Genomic DNA, 27,331 nt, shown 5'->3' with positions numbered 1-27,331 from the left:
GCTGTGAATCACAAGTGTCAAATAATATGGATATCCCTTCAGATATATGTTCTTGATTGTAGTTAATAAAATCCCAAAGTTCCCTAGATGACAAATGATTTCTGTGGCATTTCCTAGCTCTTTCTCCTGGCCTGGAATTTCCCCCCACCAGACCCAACGAAGGGGAAAGTGGTAGTGGTGAATCCCAAGTCATTGTGTGTCTCTGCCTTCTCCACTGCCCTACTTCTGATCCCACCTGCCCTCCAGGGAGCCTGGCCGGTCTGTGTGGGAGGTGCTCCATTCTAAGAGGCTTGGGGGCCAGGTGAGCCAAAGCCCGCACTTGCAGAAGATGTCAGCTGCTGAACAACTTAGAACTGTTGCTTTACTCTTTCAAGGGGCCTCAGGGCCAGGGTGGACGTTTCTCCTCCTGGTTTAGTCTCTTTCCTGCCAGCTGGACCAGAACTGCCCTGAGCTCCGGAACAGCTTGGCCAGAGGTCAGTTTTTCCTTGGTGTGCTGTGCCCCCTGGTGGCTGCATGCACACTTGTCACCTGTTCAGGATCCCAGAACTGCCCCGGGCCAGAGGGGCAGGGGACCTCAGAGACCGCCAGGGCCTGATCCCTTATTGTGCATGGGAGGAAAGTGACGTTCCCCTTTGCAAGACTGGATTTCACTTCTGTACTTACATCCAGTTTTCCTTGTACATACATCCCTTTTCCTTGTAGTTAGGAGCAGATGGCCTAGGCTCTAGGAGCTGACTGGTGCAGGAGGTTTGAGCCAAAGCTAAAGCAGAGCTGGGGTTGGGGCCACAAGGAACTTTGAAGCTTTTGGGTTAGGACACCACACGTAGGGCTTAGGGCCCCTTGTTGAGTGGGCAGACGGCCTTGGAGAAGTTCTGTAGAAACTAAGATTGGCTGTGGTGGACCACCATGAAGCACTGCTTGTGAACAGCCTACATGAGGCTGCAGGGCCTGCTCCGGTGTGCACTCTCAGCCTCAGCCTTGACCAGGCTTCCCTCCCAGCATGCCCTTCTTGAGCCCTCTGTTCACTTAGAGGTTGAGAGAAAGGGCTCTCGAGACCAGTGGAGCTCTGTTAGAGCGCAGTCTCTGGAGCCAGACTGATTTTTGTAAGACCACCTTTAGCACTTTCTAGCTGGGGTCTTTGTGGATTGCTTAACCTCTGTGCTTTAGTCTCATTTGTGAAATAGGACAATAACGGTGACTGTGGAGATCGGCTAAATTCATACACGTAAAGCACTGACCACAAAACCTGGCAGGCAGTAAACACTCAGTGGCTGTTAGCTTCCGCCTGCAGTCAGCAGTCCCCTGTGTGGACGGACTGGCCTTGATCCTTGGGGAGGAGAGGCCAGGCCGCTCTCCCACCCCCAGCTGGAAGGTCAGAAATCCTGGTCAGCTCTGAGTTGTGTCATTGTGGATGGTTTTGCTTTTTTCTCATATGTTTATTATTATTCTGTATTCCATAATAAAGAATGCTCTTTTTCACAAAGAAGAACCACTGGCAGGAGTATGTTAGAGAGTCATAGGGCTAGCCTGCCCAGAAAACTTGTCTGTTCTTATTTCAGACTCACACCTCAGGAGCAAAAGAGCTGGGGAGAAACAGCATCTCCCCACATTGCTGACCTCTCTGTGGGGCTCTGGGGTTCTTTGTAACCTCTTGACATCTTTCCCCACCTTCACGGCCCCTCCCTGGCACTTCTCGGTGTCGATCACCTTGCTTTGGCTGCAGGTAGAATTACTCAGGAGGGAAGTAATGTACATGCTCTCACATTTTTTACTTGGTGCAGCGCATCAGGCAAGAACATCTGGCCAGTTTAGCCACTTCTCAAATTCCTTTTGCTCCCACCTGTCTCTCTGTCCAAAAGAATCTTTATGACATAGGCTTAAACTCCCACTGGCTGCCTGATAATCTACAAATGCAGTTCATTTGAGTGATAGGATCTTCAGGTAGTTGGCTGCTGCTTCCTCTCAGGTGTTCAGAATTTCATTCTCAAAGAAGAAGCACTTTGCACTCTTCAAAAACTGAATAGGCCTGACATTCAGACTGCCCTGGATCCGCAGGCTGTCTCGACTTAAGCTTGTTCTTCAAAAGTGCCTTAGTGCTCCTGTGCCAGGGGAAGGGGGGTAGACAGCTTCCCTCTCTGTCACAGCGCCCTGCGTGCCTGCTTTCACCCATTTGTTTATGAACACGATGAGCATCCAACATTTGCATCATGGAACAAATAAGAACCCCCCCCCCCCACTGTGTTACTGCTTTTTAATGGCTTTCCAGTCTCATGGCAGTTCTGATTTCTCATGATCATAACTGCTCTCAGGCTAACCAGAGGTTTTTTTGTGTGTTTTCTCTCAAAGCATCAACGACAACTTTCTTTGCCACTCACCCAATCTAAATCATCTCCCAAAAGAGGATTTTTCAGGGAAGAAACCGATCATTTAATTAAAAACCTTCTGGGCAAGAGAATTAGCAAATTAATTAACTCTTCCGATGAGCTACATGACAACTTTCGAGAGTTCTATGACAGCTGGCACAGCAAACCCACTGACTACCACGGTCTGTTGTTGCCGCACATTGAGGGGCCCGAAATCAAAGTGTGGGCTCAGCGCTACTTGCGTTGGATTCCAGAAGCCCAAATCCTGGGCGGTGGCAGAGCGGCCACCGTGAGCAAACTCTTGGAAATGATGGAGGAAGTAGAGCGCTTACAAGAGAAAATCGACGCGAGACCCCATGGCCAGGGAGCGCTCCTGGCAGAGGCCCCCTTGTTGCTGAGGGGCTCTGCCCGCCTGTCGGCCCTGTTTCCTTTCGCTCTGCTGCAGCGACATCCCTCTAAGCCGGTCTTGCCCACCAGCGGCTGGAAAGCTCTGGGTGATGAAGAAGATCTGGCCAAACGAGAAGACGAGTTTGTGGACCTAGGGGATGTGTGACTCATCTGCTCAGTGATGTGAAAGAGGAACGTTGAAGGTTGAGGCAGGCGTCCACCATGTTTGATCTCCAGATTAGCGGCTCATGCTTTACTGCTGTGGAGGTGGGGGGAATGGGAGGCCTCAGGCATTAGTCCAGGGCTGTGTAGGAGGAAGCCGGGACCTTCAGGAAAAGAGCTGGTTCTCGTGGGTTTTTTTCTTGCTCCTGAAGACTATGCAGTTAAAATCATATCTCTCGTATTATTAATTGGAAGGAGTTCCTACTTGACCTGTAAAAGAACTGTGGCCATTGTGCATAAGTATTATATAGAACCTGCAGTGGCTGGTTTACTACTAGAAAGGGCTTTGGTCAGACACTCTTGGACTCAATGCTTTCTTCAGATCTTTTTTGTGCCAAGATAATTTATCCAGTCATTGGGAATTTATCCAGTCTACCCATCTTAGCTTGGAGAAAGTGCAGCTTTATGTGATGTGTATATGGCAAATCGAAAGACTCACTTAGAGGTATTAGGATTATGGCATTCCTTTAAGCCATAGTATTTTTCCTTTCTATGTCCTCTTGCCTGAGAAAAGCTGGGGAAATTCCACCCATAGCACCCATCCTGACATTTCCAACCATCCCCCGTCCTGCATAGACTGTGTCACTTTGTGTGGGGTTGGTGGGCTAGCCAAGCAGCTACACCGGCCTTTTGTGTGCTGACAGCTCCGGGTCTCTCTCTGCCCACTGGGCACCCCTCACTGCCGTCCCTCCATGCTCCCCGCCACGGGGCATGTAGTCCAGAATCTTGCTGCTGAATCTGTTGGTTAAACTGGGGGAATCCCTTTGGTTTGCCTGAAGGAGCTTCCATGCTTCTGGAGCCTCTCAGTGTTTGAAAGTAATGGCTTTGCCTTTTTCTGACAGTGTGCTGAGGCTTGGGAACGCTTGTGACCTCCGCAGCAGCCCTCCCAGACATGAGCAGGATCATTTTTGAACGTGGCTTTCATAGGGAAGCAACTGAGCATAAATATGAGAAGTGATGGTTATCATATAGTACCTCAATTATTTAAAAAGCCATAGAAGAAACTTGACTATGCCTGGTGACCTTTTTGAATCTGCTGTCTAAATGGTATATATTTTGTAATGCAGGAAAGTACACTTTGTAAGGACCAGTTTTTTCATTCTCAGTAGAACCCTGTTAAATCCCACGAAAGGAAGGTGGGGGAGGGGGGAACTAATGTTAGAATGTTTCAAATAGAATGTTTGCCTTTGATATACATTTGCTATCCAGGATAGATCCCAATTTGAATGTTACATGTTTAGAAAAACTTCAGTTCTTTAAGGGCAATAAGAAATTCTGAAACTGTTGATAAAGAAGTTTCTCAGTTTGCACTGAATATTGTCTTTCTGTTTGTACAAGAAATTGCTTTGCTCTTCTCCCCTCTTCATGTTGGCACACGAGCCATGTTGGTCTGTTAAAATGACAGAGGTTGAGGAGAGGGCAGGATTCGTGCATTGGGGTCCAAACACATGTCCGGTCTTGGTTGCCTTAAGTCTCACTAGTGAGTTCAGTGTTAGGCTTGCAGTAGGGATTTTGCAAATACACTAGTCTATGAGCTACCTTAACATACGTTCTGTGGGCCTTCTTAAACTAGCACTAACCTCCACTTCTCTGCCCCGTTGCCTCCCAGATACACTATGGAGCTATTTTTGTTACCATATTATAACATGAATATTTATACAGTAGCCTCTTCAATCTTAGAATCTTAGTAATTTTCATTCCAAAAATGCCCGGTGTGATGCTTTACACTCCACAAAGTATGGTTTAAAGGCACAAGGTCATGGCCCTTGTCATAGCAGTTGAATGTGCATTGAAGTATTTTTCTATGATTTTTTTAAAAAATTACAATAGAAAAATAAGCTGTTGTAACGTGAGGTCATGACAATTTATGTATTTATATTTGAAATCAGATTTCTATAAACTTGTATTTGTGTACAGAATTCTTAGTGCGTTTATATATTGTGACATTTTTATTCAAGATTGAGATATGGATTATGCTTAACAGTAAAAACTGAAATGAGACCATTTACTTTGTTTAAAATGCTGCACTGTGCAAGTTTGGAAATGTACATTAATTTACTGTATATAATATCCTGAGTTTGTTTATACCTCCAAGTTTTTACACTGAAGATAAATTAGCTTTAATTACATTAAAAACTTTTTTTTTTTTTTTTTAAGGGAATAAGCTGTTGGGCTATATCTGTATAAATGTGCTTTTTATTTTCTGGATGTATGAAAGTTTATACTTGTATCTCACTGCATCGTACCTGATTGCAGAAATTAAAGCACAATTTACAAGCAGTGCTGCGTTCGATGTGGTTGATATAACATGGAACAATTACTTTCATTCAGTGTGTGTTGGGTTGAGTTGGTTGATTGGTTGGTAGTGGTGGGAAACAATGACCAAATAAATATTTAAAATTTTAGGAGCACATGGCTGGTTCAGTCAGTAGAGTATGTGACTCTTGATCTTGGAGCCGTGAGTTTGAGCCCTACGTTGGGTATAGAGTTTACTAAAACAAAAAAAGTAAAATTTCAGGTGGTGATGATATGATATGAAGAAAAAATAAAATAAGGCAAGAGCCCTGCACGGCAAATAAAGGAAAAGGGTTTTTGCAAACATGTGAAATTAAATATTGCTGCCGCTTTGCTTTTGCGGCGGGGATATATGAGACGTCTGTTTTATTGCTGAAAGAGATCTGAGTTCATTCAGTTAAACCATGAATAAGAAGAAGCTTTGTTTTGCCTTCCAGAGAGGAGAAATGAGATAGTGTGTGATGGTAGGATTTTTTCTAATTTGTTCAGTTTAACACTTACTAGATTGAGACCTATCACTTGTCTTTGTTGGGAGAGTTCCATTTCCTTGACCTTTCCTGCCTGTATCCCTCTCCCTTTTGGGGACCAGAGAAGATGTCCCCCTCCTCTGCTATTACGTTCAGCCAGGCCTGTCTCTTTGTTACCAAGCCAGCTCTGAGACATCCCTGGAACTTAATAAGCCCCCATTGCTGCCACATTCTTTTCATGGTTCTTCCGTAACAATTAAATTCCCAAGTAGTAGTTATGACCCTATAGGTGAGTGGATTCTAGTCCTGTTTCCCACATTTCTTTAACAGCTCTTGAACTTTTGGTGGACTTGGCAATCTCTCTCCTGATTTTGCTTGTTCCTTGATTTCCAGGTGAGGGCATTGGGGGGTTTGGGAGGAACAGGTAAAGAGTGGGGCATATCCCATCTAACATGAAACAGCATTGGGTGGGGCTCCTGTTGAGAACAGACTCCCGGCTCCTGTGCTGGGCGGGGACCTGGGGGCAGAGGGAGCCTGTTCTCAAAACCCTTCCTATGGTTGCAGTCAAAGTTGCTCAACAGAGGTCAAGTTTCCTCAGCTTTGTTTAGCGTGCTTTGTTTAGGCCCCACTGGGGCTCCAGAGCATTTATGAAGCTGGCCCTGCGACAGGACAGATTGGGGCTGGGACAGGAACCTCCCCCTTAACAGCCCATTGCAGGGTTGGTCTGTAGTGACCATGACCTTCCACATAGGCCTTTCCCACAGCCTCCCCAACACAACATACTGCCCTTAAGAATAGGATGGAGGGGTGCCTGGGTAGGCGCCCGACTTCAGCTCAGGTCATGATCTCACGGCTTGTGGGTTCGAGCCCCACATCGGGTTCTGTGCTGACAGCTCAGAGCCTGGAGCCTGCTTTGGACTCTGTGTGTCCCTCTCTCTGCCCCTCCCCAGTTCGTGCTCTGTCTTTCTCTCTCTCTCAAAAATAAATAGACATTAAAAAAAATTTTTTTTTAAGAATATTAGGATGGAGGTGGGTGAGGGAAGACCTGTTTGTGCTATGGATTCCAATGTGAGGAGGGATGTGTATGTTGATAACCAGCCATGGGTAATATTTTAAATATCATTTATAGATTGAAGAGGAAAACAATTTGTTGGAGTGATGCTTTTGTGTCTTTAAAAACACAGACATCTCAGCCTATTTTGTGGTTCAGGCCCAGGTTCTTTTTTTTTCTTTTGAATCCTATTACATCGTCTGCCTCTAGCAATTAAGGGATATGAAGTGTATAATCATATGGAAATACACACAGTAAGCTTTTTTGGCCTTCTGTTAAGAAAAACTTTCCGGTTTTGCTAGCTAGTCCAGTTTTTGTAAAGCAATGAACTTTTTTTAAATTTAGATTTGAGTATTACTTTTATAAAAGGCTGTGTGTCTTGCTTCCCGCCCCCTCCCAAATCCAGCACGGAGGGCTTTGCAAATTACCATTTCCCTGAGGTTTGGGGCCAGGCGAATGTGGTGCTTCTTTCTCCCCAGCCCCGAAAGGGTACAGCATGTGCCATTCTTGGGTCAGAAAGGAATGCAGACGGAGTACATTTTATCCCTCAGACTGCCCCCAGGACCTGGCCTTGCAATGCTCCTGCAGGATCTTCCAGAAGAGTGGAACACAGCCGATCCCCAGACCCTCCAGGGCGGAAAGCAGCAGGAGCGATTGCCTGGGTGGAGGTGTGGGGGCGGGGCTGGGAAGGGGCCTGACGGAGTGTTCCGGAATGAAGGGAGCATTCTAGATCTTTTTTATCCCCTCCAATTATAACTGACATACGACGCTGTATCCGTTTCAGGTACCGCAAGTTGGTTGCTCCGTGCTCACCACAGTGTCCTCGCCATCTGGTGCCATACAGTGTCATTATAATATTGTCGCCTGTCTCCTATGCTGTACTTTCCATCTCTGGGACTTCTTTTATAACTGGAAGTGTGTACCTCTTAATCACCCAGAGCTCTGACATCCCCCCTGCCCACCTCCCCTCTGGCAACCACCAGTTGTCTGTATTTAATAAGAGTCTTTGTTTTTTTGTTTATAAATTTGTGTTATCTTTTGATTCTACATATAAGTGAAATCCTAAAATATTTGTCTTTCTCTGACTTACTTCACTTAGCATCCTACCCTCTAGGCCCACTCATGTTGCTGCAGTATTCTGTATCTTGATAAGTTTGGGATATGCAGATGTATGCCAAAAACTCAGCAAAAGTACATTTGAGATGTGTTTGTTTGAATTTTATATTAAAAGAAACAACTAGGCAAATGTGGAACTCTAGTTAATGATACTGCCACTGAATTACACGAAGAGAAGTGTGCTGTTGTCTGCTGTTTGAATGGCAGCAGCGATGGGATGGATTAATGGGTTTAGACGGCCGGGTACGACTGGGTGTGTGGTAAAGCCAGGTACAGCAAAATGTCAGTGATGTGATCTCAGAGCTGGGCCTGTGTGCGTACGAATATCCACAAGACTCTTTAACCTTTGCTGTGTTGGAAACTTGACATGATAAATGCTGGGGAAGTTTTAAATAAATCCCTGAAGAAGTAACTATGAACAACATATATAGGAGTATATTGGACCTTTATGGGAGAAGAGAAACCAGCACCTTTCCTGGCCACCAGGATATAATGGACCTTGGGGAAGGAATTAGAGTTTTCACATCCCCCTGCCTCGAGTTCCCTTTTCCATTTCCATTGTCCCTCTGGGTCATTTTCTGTTGGCCTGGATCATTATTGTCAACTCCCTCCTCTGCTTTCAGCTCCTTCTCTCACTGCCAATGAATCTTCCTAGAATAATCATGTGATTTTTTTTTTTTTTTTACTTGAAATGTTTTAATGGCTGCATCCGTTAGAACTCTGGGTTGCAACAACTCATGCCAAAAAGAGGAATTGTGTGTGTCTGAAGGTCAGAGATGTTGTTGGGTCTCAGTACTGGAAGCCCCTTAGTCTTTTCTGAGTGTTACCAACCGCTCTTGCTTGACACACTAGCTTTCTCCTCTTCCCGGTGAAGTGGGATGCAACTCCCACAGCAACTCTGAGTTCAGGAGGCCAGTCACATTGACTGGAATCTTGGTCCTCATTCCGAATCCTGGAGAAGAGAGCCTGGGCCGGCAGCCACGAGCAAGGTCTTTGTGTGGCCACTCCCACCAGCTCCGAGTGTGGCATGCATATCTTCCCAGCCCCAAGTTCAAAGAGGCGTGTGGTGTAGTGGGTTCTCTGAATCTGACCCTCTGACTTGCATCTTATGAACTGTGGGACTTGGGCAAGGAAGTTAACATCCTTCCATCTCAGCTTCCTCATCTGCAAAATGGCGACATTCACAGAGCCCTCCTCATTGAAGTATTGGAGGCTTAAACATGATTTCCTTTTTTTTTTTTTTTTTTTTTAAATTTTTAACGTTATTTATTTTGAGAGAGTGTGAGCAGGGGAAAGGCAGAGAGGGAGAGGGAGAATCCCAAACAGTCTCCTTCTCCTTGCTGTCAGCGCATAGCCCGACGCAGGGCTCGATCCCACGAACCAAGAGATAATGAACTGAGATGAAATCAAGAGATGCTTAACTGACAGAGCCACCCAGGTGCCCCAAAGAGGAGTTCATTTTAAGTGTCTGTCACATAGTAAATGCTCAATAAATGTTTAAGTGTTAGCTCTGATTCTATTGTGGTGTGGTCATTTAAAAACTTCATGTAAACAGGTTGTGTGTGTGTGTGTGTGTGTGTGTGTGTGTGTGTGTGTGTGTGAGAGAGAGAGAGAGAGAGAGAGAATTTAATCTCCATCCCAGGAGCAGTTAGCTAGTCTGAAATAGCCTAAACAGGAATCCAGTTTCCAAAGGTGGCCATATTAGCATTTCAAATGTCTTCAAGATCAGACGATTTGTTGAGCAGCACCTGGGATGTTAAAAATCCTTTCGGTGGTGAAATGAGTGGATACGTGGGATATGTGATTGGCTAGAAATATCATAGAGGCCCCATCCTCAAATCTGTGGGATAAAAATCCATCAGGCCCAGCAGCATAAACACTTTGGAGCAAGCACGAGGTCTAGAAACCTCGCTGGTCCAGTGACCTCCGCATCACCCAATGGGGCCCCAGAGTTCGTTGGTTCTACCATCTCATTTCATCTGTCTTGGGAGTGGAACTTTCATGCCAGGAGAACAGAGAGGGACTTCTCCCAGAATGTAAGTACGGGAAACAATTGTTTTGTGCTGTTAGTAAATGAGCACACATCTAATCTAGTAACTTGGTCCCAGGCTGGCTTTCATTGTGCAATGCCATCTGCTAACGAGGTTGTGGTAATAGTGCCAGGGAGCAGTAGCCCCTGCCCACCTCTGACTTCCAGAAGCTACTGACATTTACCGGAAGAACATCACAATGGCCAAATGGTCAAATTGACTTAGGTCAATTCATGACATTCCACCAGATTGACTGGAACTTTAATTGTGATATGTAGTTACATTTACTGGATAGTCAACCATGGTTAAATTGAGGGGACTCCCCCCTCCTTACAGATGTGCAGGAGTCTTAGTGTCAGTCTGCTGTGACCTTTGGTCCATCGTGGCCACCAGCCAGGGGCTCCTTGCCTAGGCCTTAGTTTGCATTCCCCCAGTGACCAACCCTGAGACAAAGATTTGAGTGCAAGTAGTTTATTTGTCGAGTGATCCCGGGAAGCACAGCGAGAGTGTGGGGAAGTAGGACAGGAAAGCAAGCCAGCACAGAGTATGTGAACGAGCACATTATCGTTGGGGCAACTGGGGCTCAATCTGATGAGGACCCTCTGAGAGGCCACATGAATTTGGGGAGGGGGTTTCATCATACCCTATGTCTTCTCCCTCGGCATTGTCTTGTGGAAATTCCTCTATGTCAGGTGGTAGAGTTCCAGTGTGTTCTTAGGTAGTAGCTGCTCAGAGAGCATCAATGCCTTGAGCTTTCCCTCCAGACAAATTCCCCGATTTCTCCCCCAAATTCCAAATGTGGGACTGCCTATGCCTCCCTTCTTTATAAAGGAATACCATTTCTATGTCCTCAAAGCCTGTGGACACTTCTAAATGCCCTTCCTATTTCCCCCAGGAAGTTGAGTTTCATCCTGCCTCAGGGCTTCTGGTTACAGGATGTGATTTCCCAGAATTCTTGAAGATCTGACCCACACCATCTCCCTTGCCTCACAGGAAATGGCAAAATCAACTGGATGATTAAATGATTCATTCCTTACTGTAAAGTTGAAATTTTTATGTAATAAAAAAAATCCAATAAAAACCACAGTGTTTCAACTCACAGAGTACCTCTTTATTCATCATCCAATTCCAAGAATCCCTGCCAACCCTTCGAAGTGCACTCACATTCTCCAGTGTGCACACCACTCCCAGATCCTTCAAGCTACAGAGCACGGGGAAAGGACAACAAGAGTTCAAGAAATAAATGTGTTGTGATTTAAAAAAAAAGATGAGGTAAAAGCCAAGAAATCCAACGGTTTCTGTTTGTAGTAGGTGGTGAGAAAAACATAATGCGGCGTGTGCCATTTTTTGCCTTTGCGTCCAGGTTGAGGTATAGTTCTACTGAGTGAGCGGGTTCAGAACTTGCTGGTTTTCCTCGCCATATAACCTAGCACATGCCGGGGAATAAGGGCTCACTGTGTTGCAGGCACAAGGAGAACTTATCCTGGACCGACTCAGGGCAGAAAGGAGCCAAGTTGTCAAGACAAAAGGCAGCTTAAGACACATGAATTCCAGCATGATTCCGTGGCTGCTGGGTTCCCAGATACAGTTCTGTGGCCGTATCCCAGGGACCCACATTTTGGGCTACTCCTCTACTTAGACCAGGTGGTTGAGGATGTTTGTGACTTGCAGAGGGAGCAGGCTGAGTAGAAGAAAGCCTCCCTACAATTGCAAGTTTCTTTCTTTCTTTTCTTTTCTTTCTTTCTTTTTTTTTTTGGTAACAGCTTTATTGAGATATAATTCATGTACTATAACAATTCACCCATTTAAGGTATACAATAGTTCTTAATATATTCACAGTTGCACAGCCATTACCACAGAATTATAGAACATCTTCATCACCTCAAAAAGAAACCTTTTTAGCTATCACTCCTCAACGCCCCCTCCTCCCCAAGCCTTAGGCAACCACTAATGAATCTGCCTCTATTTGTTTAATCTGGACATTTCCTATAAATGGAATCACAGAAATGGTCTGCTGTGATCAACTTCTTCCACTTAGCATAGTGTTTTCAAGATTTATTCACATGGTAGCATGTATCAAAACTTCATTCCTTTGTATGGCCTAATAACCTCTTACATGGATATACCACATTTGGCTTATCCATTTATCAGTCTAGACAACTGGGTTATTTCTGCCTTTTAGTTACCACGAATAATGCTATGGCCAACATTTGTGTGCAAGTTTTTGTGTGCATGTGTGTTCTCCTTGCTCTTGGGTATGAATCTAGGAGTGGAATGTCTGGGTCAAATAGGAACTCTTTGTTTAGCATCTTCAGGAACTGCCAGACTTTTCCAAAGTGGCCGCACCATTTTATATTCCCAGCAGCAATGTACGAGGGCTCCGATTTCTCCACATCTCTCCAGCACTGGTTATTATCTGACTTTTGACTCTAGCCATCCCAGTGGGTATGAGATGGTATTCATTTTCTTTTTCATTTGCATCTTCCTGATGATTGACTGATGGTGTTGAACATGTTTTCATGGGCTTGTCGGTTATTCGTCTGTCTTCTTTGTAGCTGGAGAAATGTCTATTTATATTCTTTGTTCATTTTTTAATTGTATGGTCTTTTTGAGTTAAGAGTTCTTTATATATCCTAGTTACAAGTTCCATTGCCAAATCCGAGGTCACAAAGATCTACCCCTATGTTTTCTTATAAGAGTTTTACTGTTTTAGTTCTTATAATTTAGACCTTTCATCCTTTTGAGTTAATTTTTATATATGGTGTGAGGTAAAGGTCCAACTTCATTCTATTCCAAGTGGATATCCGTGTCTAGTTTCTTTCTGAAGCTTCTCTTTTCATTCTGGCTGGGGTGTTGAGGCTATTTTAACTAGAGGTGTTCTATAGGATACTGAAATGATGTGCCTAGGCATTTTTAACCCTACTATTTAGTTTTGACCCGGTAAATCATGTTTAAAAAGCTAATTCAGGGGGCGCCTGGGTGGCTCATTCAGTTAAGCATCCGACTTCTGCTCAGGTCATGGTCTCACGGTCTGTGAGTTCGAGCCCTGCGTCAGGCTCTGTGCTGACAGCTCAGATCCTGGAGCCTGCTTTGGATTCTGTGTCTCCCTCTCTCTCTGCCCCTCCCCTGCTCATGCTTTGTCTCTCTCTGTCTCAAAAATAAATAAAAACATTTAAAAAAAAATTTTAAAGCTAATTCAGGAGGAGATATGTTTAGATTATTTAGCCTCAGATTTTTTATATTATTATAAAGGATTGTCTTTGATATTTGTGAACAAAGCCATCACTGGAGATTAAATGGGCAGTTTTATTAATAGATGAGATAGGAAAGAAAATTCTTCGTAGCTCTGTGGGTCTTATTCAGCATTGTTCAGGGAGCCTATGGCTCCTGGTTCATACTCCTTGTCACCCTTGGCTTCCCATTGCCTTTATCCCACTATTTCCCTTCTCTGTCCCTCCTATTACAGTGGAAGATGTGGCCTTCTTCCATTTGTATGGAGTCCCTACACCTGTGCCCTGGCTGCCATCACCTGTTATCTGCTCAGGAACCTTTGCTTTCCATTGGCTTCTGTCTCCCTGGTCCTTCAGTCTCTACTGGCCCTGCCCTGTAATTTAATGTTCTAGCTTATCTCAAAACAAAACCATGCCTTGATCTGATTTTTTCCCTCAATCTGTGTTCCCTACCTCCATGCCCTGCCCTCCACCAGCCAGCCAGACTTCTTGACACTATCATCTTCATTTAGGTCTTCCTTGTCCCACCTTACACGCACTGCTAATCCACTCCAGAACTTCTGAGTCCCTTATCCCAGGGCCCCAGTGAGCTCCATGCCGCCAAACACTTTTCATTTCTCATCTTGTCTGTCAGTGAGGACTGAGCATGCCAAGCCAAGAATAAGGAAAGAATGGACATGGGGAAGGCGACTGTCAATGACCTTATTGACTCCCTCAGTGATCAATGCTAAGGGCCGTTCCCTCCTTCTTGAAGTAGTCTCTTCTCTTGGGCTCCATGATATTATGCTTCCCTAGTTTCCTTCCCCTCTGGCTGCTCCTTCTTAGGCTTCTTGACAGACATTCTTTCTTCTGTCCTCCTTAGGTTTCTCTTTTCACTCTTAACTCTCTTCCTGGGTGATATTTATTTCTGTGGATTTAATGACCTTGCGAACACAAGAGACCCCCAAATCCTTATCTTCTGCCTATATGCAAAGATCTCCAAGTCTTTTTTTTTTTTTTTAAGATTTTATTTTTAAGTAATCTCTACACCCAATGAAGGATTTGAGCCTACAATCCTGAGATCAAGAGTCGAATGCGCCACCAACTGAGCCAGCCAGGCATCCCTAAAGATCTCCCAATCTTTATCTCCTGCTTTGATCCATTTGTCAAGATTGGGATGTTTACAAGGTACTGAAAATTCAACATGTCCAAAATTAAAGTTATTTTATTCCCTCCAAACTTGCTTCTCCTTCAGAATTCTGTCTTCAAAATTACTACCATTCGCTCAGTTGTCCAAACTAGAAATCTGAGAGTTGTTCTAGATGTCTTGTTTTCCCCCTTACTCTCTGACCCTAATTAACCCCCAAGGCCTTTTGAGTCTACCTACTACATGTCTGCTGAGTCCTTCTGCTTCTCTCCACCCTCACTGTTGCCACCCTGGCCTCAACCTGCATAGGCAGTCCCCTGGACTCCACTGTCAGTGTCTCTGATCTCATTTTTCCACAAGTTTCTCCCTAGTCTGGTCCCAACTCTGCAGTCAGAGTCCTTCTAAAATGTCAACCGGATCAGGTCACTTCCTTCCGCACAATTATCTAAGATTTTCTCAATGCCTTAGGATGAAGAATCAAATCCTGACCCTGAACAAGGCCCTCCGTGACCAGGCCATGCCGGCCTCCACATGATAAAAGCAATGATTAGAAGTCTGAGAAAGGAACCAAGGACAGAAGTTATGACCACACTGTTCAGCACTTAATTTTCAGGTATGTAAAGCTGGTCTTGAGACAGAGCAGGGACTGGACTCAGGTCCCTGCAGCCCTAGCCTGAAACCCAGCATTCCTTGATAGCTGCAACCCTATGCCTCTGGAGTAGCACACCTCACAGGAATGCGGAAGTAGGATGCTCACCAAAAGAGAGACTCAACTCCAAAGACTGGTGAAGACCAAACCAAACCAGTCTGTGCCAAGGTGGACTCCAGTGCTGACCTTTCACCGACTTTTTACTTCATTATAATACTAAAAACCATGCGGGGGGGGGGGGGCGGGGGAGATTTAACATGCTAATGAGACACACAATGCATGAAGAAGCATGTTCTGTCCACCGCACCTGCGTTCCAACTTCCTGTATCTCTCCTCGCCCTTACGTGCTTAGATGTCACTCCTTTCCCACCTCAGTCTCTGTAAAAACTTTTCTGGGCCTTTTCTGGAAAAACCAGCATGAAGGACTGTTTCCTTTGTGCTGTGTACCTTGTGTTTGAGCATAACCCCAAGTAAAAATCTTGCCTGAAACTTCTATTTGGCCTCTATTGCTTGGAGAGCCCAAGGACCCTAGTCAGTTTCAGTCTCGTGGTAAGCAATTTAATCAGGCCCAGGCTTTCACCTTGAGACTTCCACTATGACTTTTATATTAACTTAATACCAGTTTTATTATAAATCTTTTATTCTGAAACCCTTCCAAGATTGTACTCATGTCCCTTTTCTCTTGCAGTTAGATCAAGAGAAGAATTTGAAATATTTTCTTGTTAATTAGATGTCACATATAAATATTTGACTATATTTTTAGTTTTTATTTATTTAAGTAATCTCTATACCTCACATGGGCTTGAATTCATGACCCTGAAATCATGAGTCACATTATTTTACTGACTTAGCCAGCCATGAGCCCCATATTTGAATATTTTAAAAAGTAGCTCATGACAACTCAATAGCAAAAAAATAATAACTCAGTTAAAAAATGGACTAAGGATTTGAGTAAACATTTCTCCAAAGACCCACAAATGGCCAATAGGTATATGAAAAGGTGCTTAACATCAAGAATGATCGAGGAAATGCAAATCAAAATCACAAAGAGGTATCACCTCATACCTCATACTAATTATTAAAAAAAAAAAGACATTGAGTGTTAGCAAGGATGTGGTGAAATTGGAATCTTTGCACACTGTTGGGAATGAAAATTGATACAGCTACATTGGAAAATAGTATGGCGTTGGCTCAAAAAAAATGAAAATAGAACTATTATATGATCCAACAATCCAACTTCGGGGTATTTATCCAAAAGAATTGAAGTCACGATCTTGAGGTGATATTAGCATCCCCATGTTCATTACAGTATTATTCCTAATGGCTAAGATGTGGAAACAACCTAAATGTCTATTGACAGATGAGTGGGGAAAAAAAGTGGTATGTACATACAGTGGAATACCATGCAGACATAAAAAAGACAATTCTGCAATATACAATAGGGATGAGCCTTGAGGACATTATGCTAAGTGAAACAAATCAGTCACAGAAAGACCAATACTTCATGACTCCTCTTATATGACATACTTAGAATAGTCAAATTCATAGAATCAAAGAGTGGAATGGTGTTTGTCAGGGGCTGGGGGAAAGGAGAAATGGAGTGTTACTAATCAATGGATATGGGGTTTCAGTTAAATAAGATGAATAAGTTCTAGAGACCTGCCATACAACGTTGTACCTAGAGTCTACAATACTGAATTGTACACTCAAAAATGTATTAGGAGAGTAGAACTCCTGTTGTGTTTTTAACACACACACACACACACACACACACACACACTCAGTAGTCCACTTAAGGTGCATAGCATAATGCCTGTCAAATTGTAAGTGCTCAGTAAATGTTGACTATTCCATTTCTTTCCAGAACTATTTCCTTGTTTTTGGGTAAATAGTGAAGAGGGAAGAAATCATGACACTTACTGATGATCAGTTTTCTTTTTTTTTTTTTATTTTTTTTAATTTTTTTTTTTCAACGTTTTTTATTTATTTATTTATTTATTTATTTTTTTTTTAATGTTTTTTATTTATTTTTGGGACAGACAGAGACAGAGCATGAACGGGGGAGGGGCAGAGAGAGAGGGAGACACAGAATCGGAAACACGCTCCAGGCTCCGAGCCATCAGCCCAGAGCCTGACGCGGGGCTCGAACTCACGGACCGCGAGATCGTGACCTGGCTGAAGTCGGACGCTTAACCGACTGCGCCACCCAGGCGCCCCCGATGATGATCAGTTTTCTAAAGAAATGACTTTATGCAAATACTTCATTCTTTTTTATTCTTTTTATCCTATTTATTCTTTCTACTATTTAGCAGAAATCAGTAAGTCACCTCTCTATATTAACCAGCTTTCTTCTTTCCTGTTGATTACATCATGGATCTTGTTCTCATGGATCAAATCAAACCCAATTATTCTTTGCACTCATAGGATACATTTATTAAAATATCATAAACATGAATTATCCTAGAACCATAAAAATGTTTTTGAAGAATATATTGACACAAGAGACTGTTCTCAGTGTGATCATTAAGTGAAAAAGCATGAATTTTAAAATCCTGTCAAAATTCTAATTTCATTTAAATAAATACATAGAAGGGCTTCTAGGTGGCTCAGTTGGTTGAGTGTCCAACTTCAGCTCAGGTCATGATATCATGGTTCATGAGTTCAAACTCCACATCAGGCTCTATGCTGACAGTTCAGAGCCTGGAGCCTGTTTCGAATTCTGTATCTCCCTCTCTCTCTGCCCCTCCCCGACTCTCTCTCTTCTCTCTCTCTCTCTCTCTTTCTCTCTCTCTCTCAAAAATGAATAAACGGTAAAAAAATTTTTTTAATAAATGCATAGAAAAGTGACAGGAAAAATATTCCAAAATGTTAGAAGAAGTTATCTCAAAGTGGTAGAATTATTGGTCATTCTTTGTTTTCTTTGTAATCAAAAAAATTGACATTTGTTTCTATAAGGTTCTATGTTTCTAAAACTTGTGAGTTGGTGTTTTCCCCCTTTTGGTTGCAAGGGACAGAGACGAAAATCACATGTGCTTTAACCAACATAGGGAAATTATTGTGAGGATCCTGTTCTATCTCAGAAACTCAGTGACAAGAAAAGAGCCAGGCCTTAGCAATTACTGGAACCAGAAATGCAAATGCTGCCTGTTCTCCAGTTCAGTGGCTTTTCTCGGTATGTCTACTTTGTTTCTCCCCACCTTCTCCCAGACCAATTTTCTCTGGCCCAAGTGAGAGAAAATGTGCTTCCTGAAAGCCCCTGACTTCACAGTTTAGAGTCCTGAAGTTCTTTTTATTAACGTTTTATTTTTTAAAGTAATCTCTACACCCAAGTTGGGTATCAAAGTCATGACCCCAAGACCACAAGTTGCCTGCTCTACCGACTGAGCTAGCTAGGTGCCCCTGTAGTCCTGAAAAAAATTTTTTTTAAGTTTATTTATTTATTTTGAGAGAGAGAGAGAGAGTGCGAGTGTACGAGCGAGGAAGGGGCAGAGAAAGGAGACAGAGAATCCCAAACAGGCTCCTCACTGTCAGCATGGAGTGTGACACGGGGCTCGAACTCAGGAATTGTGAGATCATGACCTGAGCTGAAACCAGGAGTTGGACGCTTAGCTGGCTGAGCCACCCAGGGGCCCTAGTCCTGAAATTCTTTTATTTATCTATCTATCTATCTATCTATCTATCTATCTATTTATTTTCTAAACCTTTATTCATTTTTGAGAGACACAGAGAGACAGAGCATGAGCAGGGGAGGAACAGAGAGAGAAGGAGACACAGAATCCAAAGTAGGCTCCAGGCTCTGAGCTATCAGCACAAAGCCTGATGTGGGGCTCCAACCCACCGACCTCAAGATCATGACCTGAGCCAAAGCTGAATGCTCAACTGACTGAGCCACCCAGGCACCCCCCAGTCCTGAAATTCTTAAGAACAGCTGGACATCACCTGTTTCCAGATGTAAATCTCCAGGTAAGGACTGACATTGTCCCCACTTGGATAAGCACATCACCCTGGACCGGTCATCTGCAGACAGACAGAATCATGGTGCACTGCATGGTGGCTTGCATGTAATTATGTGGATGGTGTGCATGTGTGTGTGTGTGTGTGTGTGTGTGTGTGTGTGTGTGTATAAGGGTTGAAGAACAGAAAAGTAAGGGTTTGTTTCTAGAAGGAAAGGAGCTCTGTATTTGCAAAACAATAGTCTTCACAACATGAAATTTTGTTAAGATCAGAAAAAATTATGTGATTTTTAAGTGCATAAATTATTTTCTGTAACTTCTTAGTAAATCAGCACTGACTTATCCGTTTCTCTTTCAAACAGATAACTCATTCTTTGCCAGCTAGTTCATAAATTCTATTACTTATTAACCCATAAACTGTAAAGATTATCTGCTTCAGTCCCGTCATTCTAGAAAGGATGGACTCAAGCCCGGAGGGGTGGCAGGACTTGCTAAGCTCCCTCAGGGGGTTGGCAGACTGCCGTCTTCGGCACCTTCCTTGTCCATTGCCATTCTTCGCCTCTGCCCAAATCACCCATCCTCCCTAAGGCCTCCCCACATCTGAGCTTGTGCCCCTAAGCTCAGATGTTTTTTCAGAACGAAGTCCTAAAAGTACAGCAAGCCTGACAGCCCCATGGCAATGTCCCTCTATTCAGCTGCATTTCCTAGACCCTGATCCGGACTAGAAACCTGGAGTCATTTCCTGCATAATTACTCTAACTCCCTGACATTCAGTGGAGCATGGGTAGGGCAAAGCCCTTTCAAGGATATATTGGAGAGGACATAAGCACATTCTGGGGGAAGGGCGCATCATGCCTCTAAATGTTACAGGTTGTTACTTTTTTTTAATGTTTATTTGTTTTGGCTGTGCCTGGGTGTTTCAGTCAGTTAAGCCTCAACTTGGGCTCAGGTCATGATCTCACAGTTCATGAGTTCGAGCCCTGTGCTGACAACTCAGAGCCTGGAGCCTGCTTCGGATTCTGTGTCTCCTTTTCTCTCTGCCCCTCCCCCCACTTGCACTCTTTCTGTCTCTCTCTCTCTCTCAAAAATAAATAAGCACTAAAAAAAACTGTTTATTTGTTTTTGAGAGAGACAGAGCGCAAACACATGTGAGCAGAGAAGAGGCAGAGAGAGAGGGAGACAGAATCTGAAGCAGGCTCCGGGCTCTGAGCTGTAAGCACAGAGCCCAACACGGGGCTCAAACTCACAAACCACAAGATCACAGCCTGAATCAAAGTCAGATGCTTAACTGACTGAGCCACCCAGGTGCTCCTAAATGTTACAGATTGTTCATCTGGGAGTCTAAATACTGGAACAAAGCCAATCAATAAGATTGCTGTAAAAGTCTCCCCCGCCACCTCTGTTACATATTCTTTTTGTTTGTTTTCTGTTTTTACCCACATTGTTGTATTAGTGGAAGAATGCAGGCTGTGCTTAAAGTATGAGCTATCAGGTCTGGGTATGACTGGCCATACCACATGGCCTAATCTATCTTAAAAGGGCAGGATGGTGGGGCGCCTGGTGGCGCAGTCGGTTAAGCGTCCGACTTCAGCCAGGTCACGATCTCGCGGTCCGTGAGTTCGAGCCCCGCGTCAGGCTCTGGGCTGATGGCTCGGAGCCTGGAGCCTGTTTCCGATTCTGTGTCTCCCTCTCTCTCTGCCCCTCCCCGTTCATGCTCTGTCTCTCTCTGTCCCAAAAATAAATTTTAAAAAACGTTGAAAAAAAAATAAAAAAAAAAAAGGGCAGGATGGTAAGAACAGTAATGGACAACAAGAATAAAATGGCCCAGAATGATAGTCAGCTGCTAAAATGACTCCCAGGAGTCATGTCTATATTAATCTTCTTCCCTTGAGCATGGACTGGACCAAGTGACTGTTCTAACAAATAGGGTATGGCAAAAGCTGATTAGGTTACAAAAGACTGTACCTTTCATCTCTCTCTCTCTCTCTCTCTCTCTCTCTCTTATGTTTGGAGCCTTTTGTTTGAGGGAAGCAAGCTTCCATTTTGTTATCTGTCCAGTGGAGAGGTCCTCATAGCAAGAAACTGATGTGTCTGGCCAACAGCCAAAAGGACCTAAGGTCAGCCAATAACCACGAGTGAGTTTGGAAACACATCTGCCCCGAGTTGAACATTGAAGTGACTACAGTCCCACCAGAAACCTTGACTGCAGTCTTATAAGAGACCCTGAGCCAGAGAAACCAGCAAAGCCATGCCCAGAGTCCTGGCCTACAGGAACTGGAAGATGATAAACATGTTTTTGTTGTTTTAAGCTACTAAATTTGGGGATAATTTGTTACAGAGCAAAAGTTGGCTGATATACTCAGCTGGAAGCTACCTCATGTTGAGAACTCAACAGACATCTCATGAAATGAAGGCTACTTACTAGTGATCTGGAGAAGTTCTAGATGTACAAGCTGAAAGAGAAATGTAAAGGAGAAAGATCTTTCAAGAACTGGTACATCTTTTTAATAGAGCTGTTACTATAAAACTGTGATACGAATTTTTCCATAGTCCTATCAGCAGATCACCAAGGATTTCCTAATAAAAAATGTCATGCATTTTTATTCTTGCATCATGCTTTGAAAACAGAATTCTTTTTTTTTTTTTTTATGTTTTTATTTATTTTTGAGACAGAGAGAGACAGAGCATGAGCAGGGGAGGGGCAGAGAGAGAGGGAGGCACAGAATCTGAAGCAGGCTCCAGGCTCTGAGCTGTCAGCAGAACCCAACGCAGGGCTCGAACTCACGGACCATGAGATCATGACCTGAGCTGAAGTTGGATGCTTAACCAACTGAGCCATCTAGGCGCCCAAAAACAGGGTTCTTTTTTAAGGAAATGAGTGTGCGTTACAAATTCTGATTTTTTTATCAGGAAAATTAGGTACAATATTTATGAGTATAAATCACTAAATGTTTAGGAAAATGGATTTCCCTCATTTTCGGCCCCCTGTTTCTGTTTGAACGCCTCTGCTCCTTGGGCTGCTCCGGGGGCTTCTTCTTACCACCTTTGCAGGCCCTCCTCCCCAGCCTCTCTTGACTGAAGATCCTTCGGTTGGGAAGAGAGTCTCTGGAGAGCAAGGAATGGCGTGTCGCACCCTGCTCCCTACCCCTACCGCGTGAATGCGTGTAGAGGAATGTTAGGACCCCACAGTCCACAGCATTGATGTGGGGAATCAGAGTAAAGGGGACTTGTGTCTCACCCCATTTGTAGCTCTGGAAAGGAGCACATTTCAAAGACCTCTCCACGCACCGTCAAAGGGGTGATAGAATAGCCAGTTGGGTGGGCCGTGTGGGAAGAGAGGCCTGAGGTAGCCCAGAGGGGCAGGAGAGAAGAGCAAGATATTTTTCATGCTGCGATGGACTGAACGTTTGTCCAAATTCGTATGTGAACTCCTAACCCCGGCTGTGATGGTAGGAGGAGGTGGGTGTCTTTGGGAGGTGATTGGATCATAAGGGCAGAGCCTTCATGAATGAGATTAGGGCCCTTATAAAAGACACCACGGAGAAATCCCTTGCCCTGCCCACCGTGTGAGGACCCTGCAAGAAGGCTCTCTGAATCCATGAACCAGGAAGCAGGCTGTCATCTGACATCAAATCTGCTGGTGACTTAATCTTGAACTTTCCACCCCCAGAACTGTGAGAAGTGAATTTCTGTTGATTATAAGTTTGTTACAGTAGACTGAATGGACTAAGACACATACCATCAAGAAGTATCTGAAGAGCTAAGAAAGAGGGTCAAGGGATTTGAGGGGTCTTGTAAGTAGGAAGGAGAGCACACAGCTGCGAAGTCCAGGATAGAGCCACCCCCTGTCCCATGGCCACCTCTTGACATACTTTAAGATTATCTTCCCCTGGAGCCTGCATACAACCCTGGGAAGAAGTGGGAAACGCCCAAATCAGCTGAGAACATCTAGAATTGACAGTTCAGCCCAAATTAACTGAGATTAAGTTTTCAGACCAAAGCAGGATGAAGGCTTTAGATAGAAATTAAGTCCGATTATAGGGAAGTTTATGTTTTCACATACCTAAGTTGGTATCCTGTATCATAAACTGGCTGTCTTTAGTCATACAAGTTGAAATGTGGCTTGAAAAAAAACATAAAATTACTCCATGAAATATTCATTACAGAAGAGGTTAAATAATTCAGATTAGCATCTCTTCACTAGGCCACACCTATTTGCATCACACATGGATTTGGTTCAAAGCTGGGTCAGTGGAGATTTCCCTGAAATATCATCAACATTTCTAAACACACGTTTCCACCCAATAACTGATCTCATCTCCTGCAACAATCTCTCTCGAGCTAGCATTGTGTTCATGAATAAAACAAAAACTATTAGCCATAGATGTAGCTGCTCCTTGAAGGGCAAAATCAAGGACTCATGTGCTTATAAACATCAATTCTTGCGGTACCTGGCTGGCTCAGTCAGTGGAGATATGATTTTTGATCTTGAGGTTGTGAGTTCAAGCCCATGTTGGATGTAGAGCTTCCTTTAAAAAAATTAATTTGTCAAAAAAAGTTTAATTCTTCAAATTTTACTTGGGACCCTAGTTATTTCATTTTTACTCCTGGTAGCAGCATTATTTTACATACTTAAATCAAGGAAAATTTTTATCCTTGTCTTCACCTTCACATCCCCTAAGATCTGAAAATACTTAAAGCAGAGGCACTCTGTTAGAGACAGCATGTGGATTATTTTTAAGAGGGGGTAATTTGAGAGCTCAGAGAGGCTCTTCCTTCATCCAATTAACCAACACTGAATGCACCTGCTATGACTGGGCCCTATGCCCTGGTGGAGGTCTGAAATGACTAAAAACATAGGCTCTGTCCTCAGGAAATCCACAAGTCAGTCTCAAGGGAAATTCCATTAGACATAAAGGAAGACTTGACTCAATGAGAGACACCCATTGCCCTGGATCGGAAGATTCAATGTTACAAAGGTGTTGGTTTTCCTCAAGTTTATCTCAAAGTTTAACCCAAGCTCAACTTAAATCCCAAAAACCACATTTGACCACCAAAAAAGGAAGCTAGAGTTCTACTAGAAAAGAAAAATATGAAACGTGAAGAACAATATGGAGAAAGAAAAATGACAATTTCCCCTGAAGACAATAAGGCATGTGATACAGTTAAGATACCAAAACGGAAGAGGCAGGTAAATGAAAAAAAAAAAAAAAAAAAAAGTTTACGAGTGGTTTCAAGTAGATATAAGAATTTAAAATATCATGACTTTGTTTTCAATCAGTAAACTGATTTGCAGTTAGAAACAATTGTTCAGCACGCCTGGGTGGCTCAGTTGGTTAAGTGTCCGACTCTTGATTTCAGCTCAGGTCATGATCTCGCAGTTCATGAGTTCAAACGCTTTGATCGGCTCTGCACTGACAGCACAGAGCCTGCTTGGGATTCTCTCTCTCCTTCTCTCTTTCTGCCCCTGCCCTGCTCCCTCTCTCCCAAAATAAATAAAATAAGACTTAAAATAAAAGAAATGATTGTTCGATAAATACAGTTGGAGCAAGTCTAACCATTTGCGGAAAATGAAATAAGATGGAGATTCTTACCTCATACTTACAGTCAATACAGATTAAGGATTAAATGTAAGAAGTGAAACCATCAAAAAGCAAGAAGAAAATGGAGGTGAATATTTTTTATAACCATGGTATGAGAAACACTTTTACCAAGGCACACAGTCTTTAGTAGATATTGCTAGTTTTCCAAAGTGGTTATTATAGTTTACATTTCTGTGAGGAGTTTGTAGAGTTCCAATTGTCCCATGTGCTTGCCGACAACTGGCGTTGGAAGTTTACAATATTTTTGATACATTTTAGTAGTTGTAAGTATCTCACTGTGGTTTTAATTTGCAGTTCCCTGATGACTAAAATGTCAGGTACATTTTCTTTGCTTATAAATACATATACATTTTTAATCCAACAATTTTACTTCTAGGGCTTTATCCTGAAGAAATACACATGTGCATGTGTGTGCGTGCACGTGCACGCACACACACACGCACACACACACACACACACACACAGTGGAATTATCCAAGAATTGTATTTTGGTGAAACATGTTTGGTATATTTATACTGTGAAATATGGTTACCTAGTGACAATTAGCATTAATGTCTTTCTGATAGTTAATCCTAGGTAATAGAGTAACGGGTGATTTTTTTAAATTTCTAAACAACACTTTAATACATTTCTAGTTGTGTCCTGGCAGGAGATTTTTAATATGTTCTTAACTTTTGGACATTTTCTGAATTTTTCACAGAAAGCATATACTGTTTTTTTTATTTTTGGAAGATATGGCAAAAATTATTTCTATATTATTTTGTGATGGATAGAAATAAAAAATCTCATCACAAATAACCTAACAGAATACCCACAATTCAATTATGAGCAGTGTCATTTACGGTCAAGTTTTTCATTTAAAATGCAAAAGATATACCTAGTGCCCATATCTTTCTAAATATGATTTCATCTTTTGTTTTTTATTTTATTTTATTTTTTTAATTAAATATATTTTATTGTCAAATTTGTTTCCATACAACACCCAGTGCTCATTCATCTTTTGTACTTTAAAGTAAGCTCTGTGCCTAATGTGGGGCTTGAACTCACAACCCCAAGATCAAGAGTTGCATGCTCTATCAACTGAGCCAGTCAGGTGCCTCCGATTTCATCTTTAAAAAGAATCAGGGCTCCTTGGAGAAACGACTGAGACCGGGGCTCAGACAGGGAAAGCACAAGATGAGCCAGGAACATAGGAACATTTTGATGTACCAGAAAATATGGAAATGAAAAAAAAAAAACCAGAAGAGAGATGGGAACGTGTTAAAAGGACAAAGGAGCTGGTTTCAAGGAGAGCCCAGTGGCCATGTCTGGGAAAATTTTTGAGCTAAAGATAAACCAGGAGAGTAAAGGATTATTAAATAAAATTAAATAAAATCATTAAATAAAATAGGAATCCATCAATTCATGCTGATGATAAATAACTAAATAAATGGGGCTAAGCAAGGGAGGGCTCTTCCTTACAGTGAAATGCAGATTGAAAGTGTGGAGGGAGGGGCACCTGAGTGGTTTAATCAGTTAAGCATCTGACTTGACTTCAGCTCAGGTCATAATCTCATGGTCTGTGAGTCTGAGCCCCGCATGGGGCTCTGTGCTGACAGCAAGGAGCCTGGAGCCTGCTTCCGATTCTGTCTCCCTCTCTCTCTGCTCCTTCCCCACTTGTACTCTGTCTTTCCCTCTCTCAAAAATAAATAAACATTACCAAAAAAAAGTGTAGAGGGAGGTAGAGTTGAAAGGTCACCATTTACCAACCATCATAGTGAAGAATGGTTTGGGCAAGAAATAGCAATGATCGCTAAATTTACAGGGCGGGTGGGGAGGGGAAGCTTGATGAGGAACAAGATATTTACTCAATTCTAAAGTGTCTCTCCATAAATTGCTTGTTAATTGTAAGGGAAAATAATAACTATACAGTGGAGAAACTGGACAACATTTGGATCAATTGATCAAAATTAACCAACAGGGGGCAGATTGACATGGTGTGCTTCCAGATATGATACGCAGAGAAAAACAAAACATCACTTTTGTGCTATTCTTGCAGGGGACCCATGACCTGAATCAAGTCATAAGGAAACACCAGACAAGTCTGACTGAAGAGCATTCTACAAAATAACGGGCTTATATTCCTTATATTCTTTAAATACATCAATGTCATGAAAGACAAATACTAAAGAATCGTTCCAGATTAAAGAATATTAAAGAAACATGACAACCTGAGGCATGTGTGATCTTTGGTAAAAGCTTCTACTAAAGGGGGGGATGCTATAAACAATTTATTGGTATGACTGACAAAATAGGAATATGGATTGCAGAGTAGAAAAAAAGTGCAGATCAAGGTGAGACTTCTTGATTTGAAACTGTTTTGTGACTATGTAGGAAAATATACTTGTTCTTAGGAACTGTACAATGACGTATCAGGAGCATAACAAAGGCATGAGCTATATAACCTCAAATGGTTCAGAGAAAATAAATAAGTACAGAGGGAGAGAAGGAAAATGTGATGAAATGTAGAAACAAAATGATTATTCTGGATAAAGGTGGTATGGGAGTTCTCTGTAATTTTGACAGCTTTTCTTTACATTTGAAGTTGTTCAAACTTAAAAGTTTAATAATGCACATAGTCGTAGTCATGGGCTTGGTTTTAATTATTTTATCTCAAACACACACACACACACACTTAACTGAGATATTGAGATATGTGGAAGCAATTTATCTGGGAGAGGGGAATAAGAAAAGGACTAATTTTGGAGTGTAGAGGCATGTCTCTCAGTTCTGACTTAATGGAGGACAGGAAGGTGAGTAGACCATGGTAATGAGTCTCAGAAATGGAAAATGGTGACC

At 42.8% G+C, this 27,331-nt stretch overlaps 1 protein-coding gene and 1 long non-coding RNA gene across 6 annotated transcripts in view; both read left to right on the top strand.

Annotated features, from left to right (window-relative positions):
- The window catches only part of MTMR12 (myotubularin related protein 12), a 65,657-nt gene extending 60,405 nt beyond the window's left edge, over positions 1 to 5,252 (top strand). For 3 of the 5 annotated variants that reach the window (XM_058716663.1, XM_058716672.1, XM_058716687.1), the window contains 2 exons: positions 375 to 473; positions 2,347 to 5,252. In XM_058716663.1, coding sequence (XP_058572646.1) covers positions 375 to 473; positions 2,347 to 2,916 — 669 coding nt within the window. In that variant the 3' untranslated portion in view covers positions 2,917 to 5,252. The remainder of the gene's footprint in view (positions 1 to 374; positions 474 to 2,346) is intronic. The other 2 variants (XM_058716681.1, XM_058716693.1) reach the window with 1 other exon arrangement.
- Positions 5,253 to 13,279: 8,027 nt separating this feature from the next.
- Positions 13,280 to 19,966, top strand: LOC131504410 (uncharacterized). The gene is made up of 3 exons (XR_009257981.1): positions 13,280 to 14,328; positions 14,756 to 14,900; positions 18,657 to 19,966. It is a non-coding gene; the product is annotated as an uncharacterized LOC131504410 (long non-coding RNA).
- Positions 19,967 to 27,331: the final 7,365 nt, after the last annotated feature.

This window comes from Neofelis nebulosa, chromosome 1 (assembly GCF_028018385.1).
Source record: "Neofelis nebulosa isolate mNeoNeb1 chromosome 1, mNeoNeb1.pri, whole genome shotgun sequence".
Taxonomy (NCBI): Eukaryota; Metazoa; Chordata; class Mammalia; order Carnivora; family Felidae; genus Neofelis; species Neofelis nebulosa.
The sequence above is the reverse complement of the archived record's forward strand: the minus strand, read 5'-3'. Positions and strand labels throughout refer to the sequence as shown.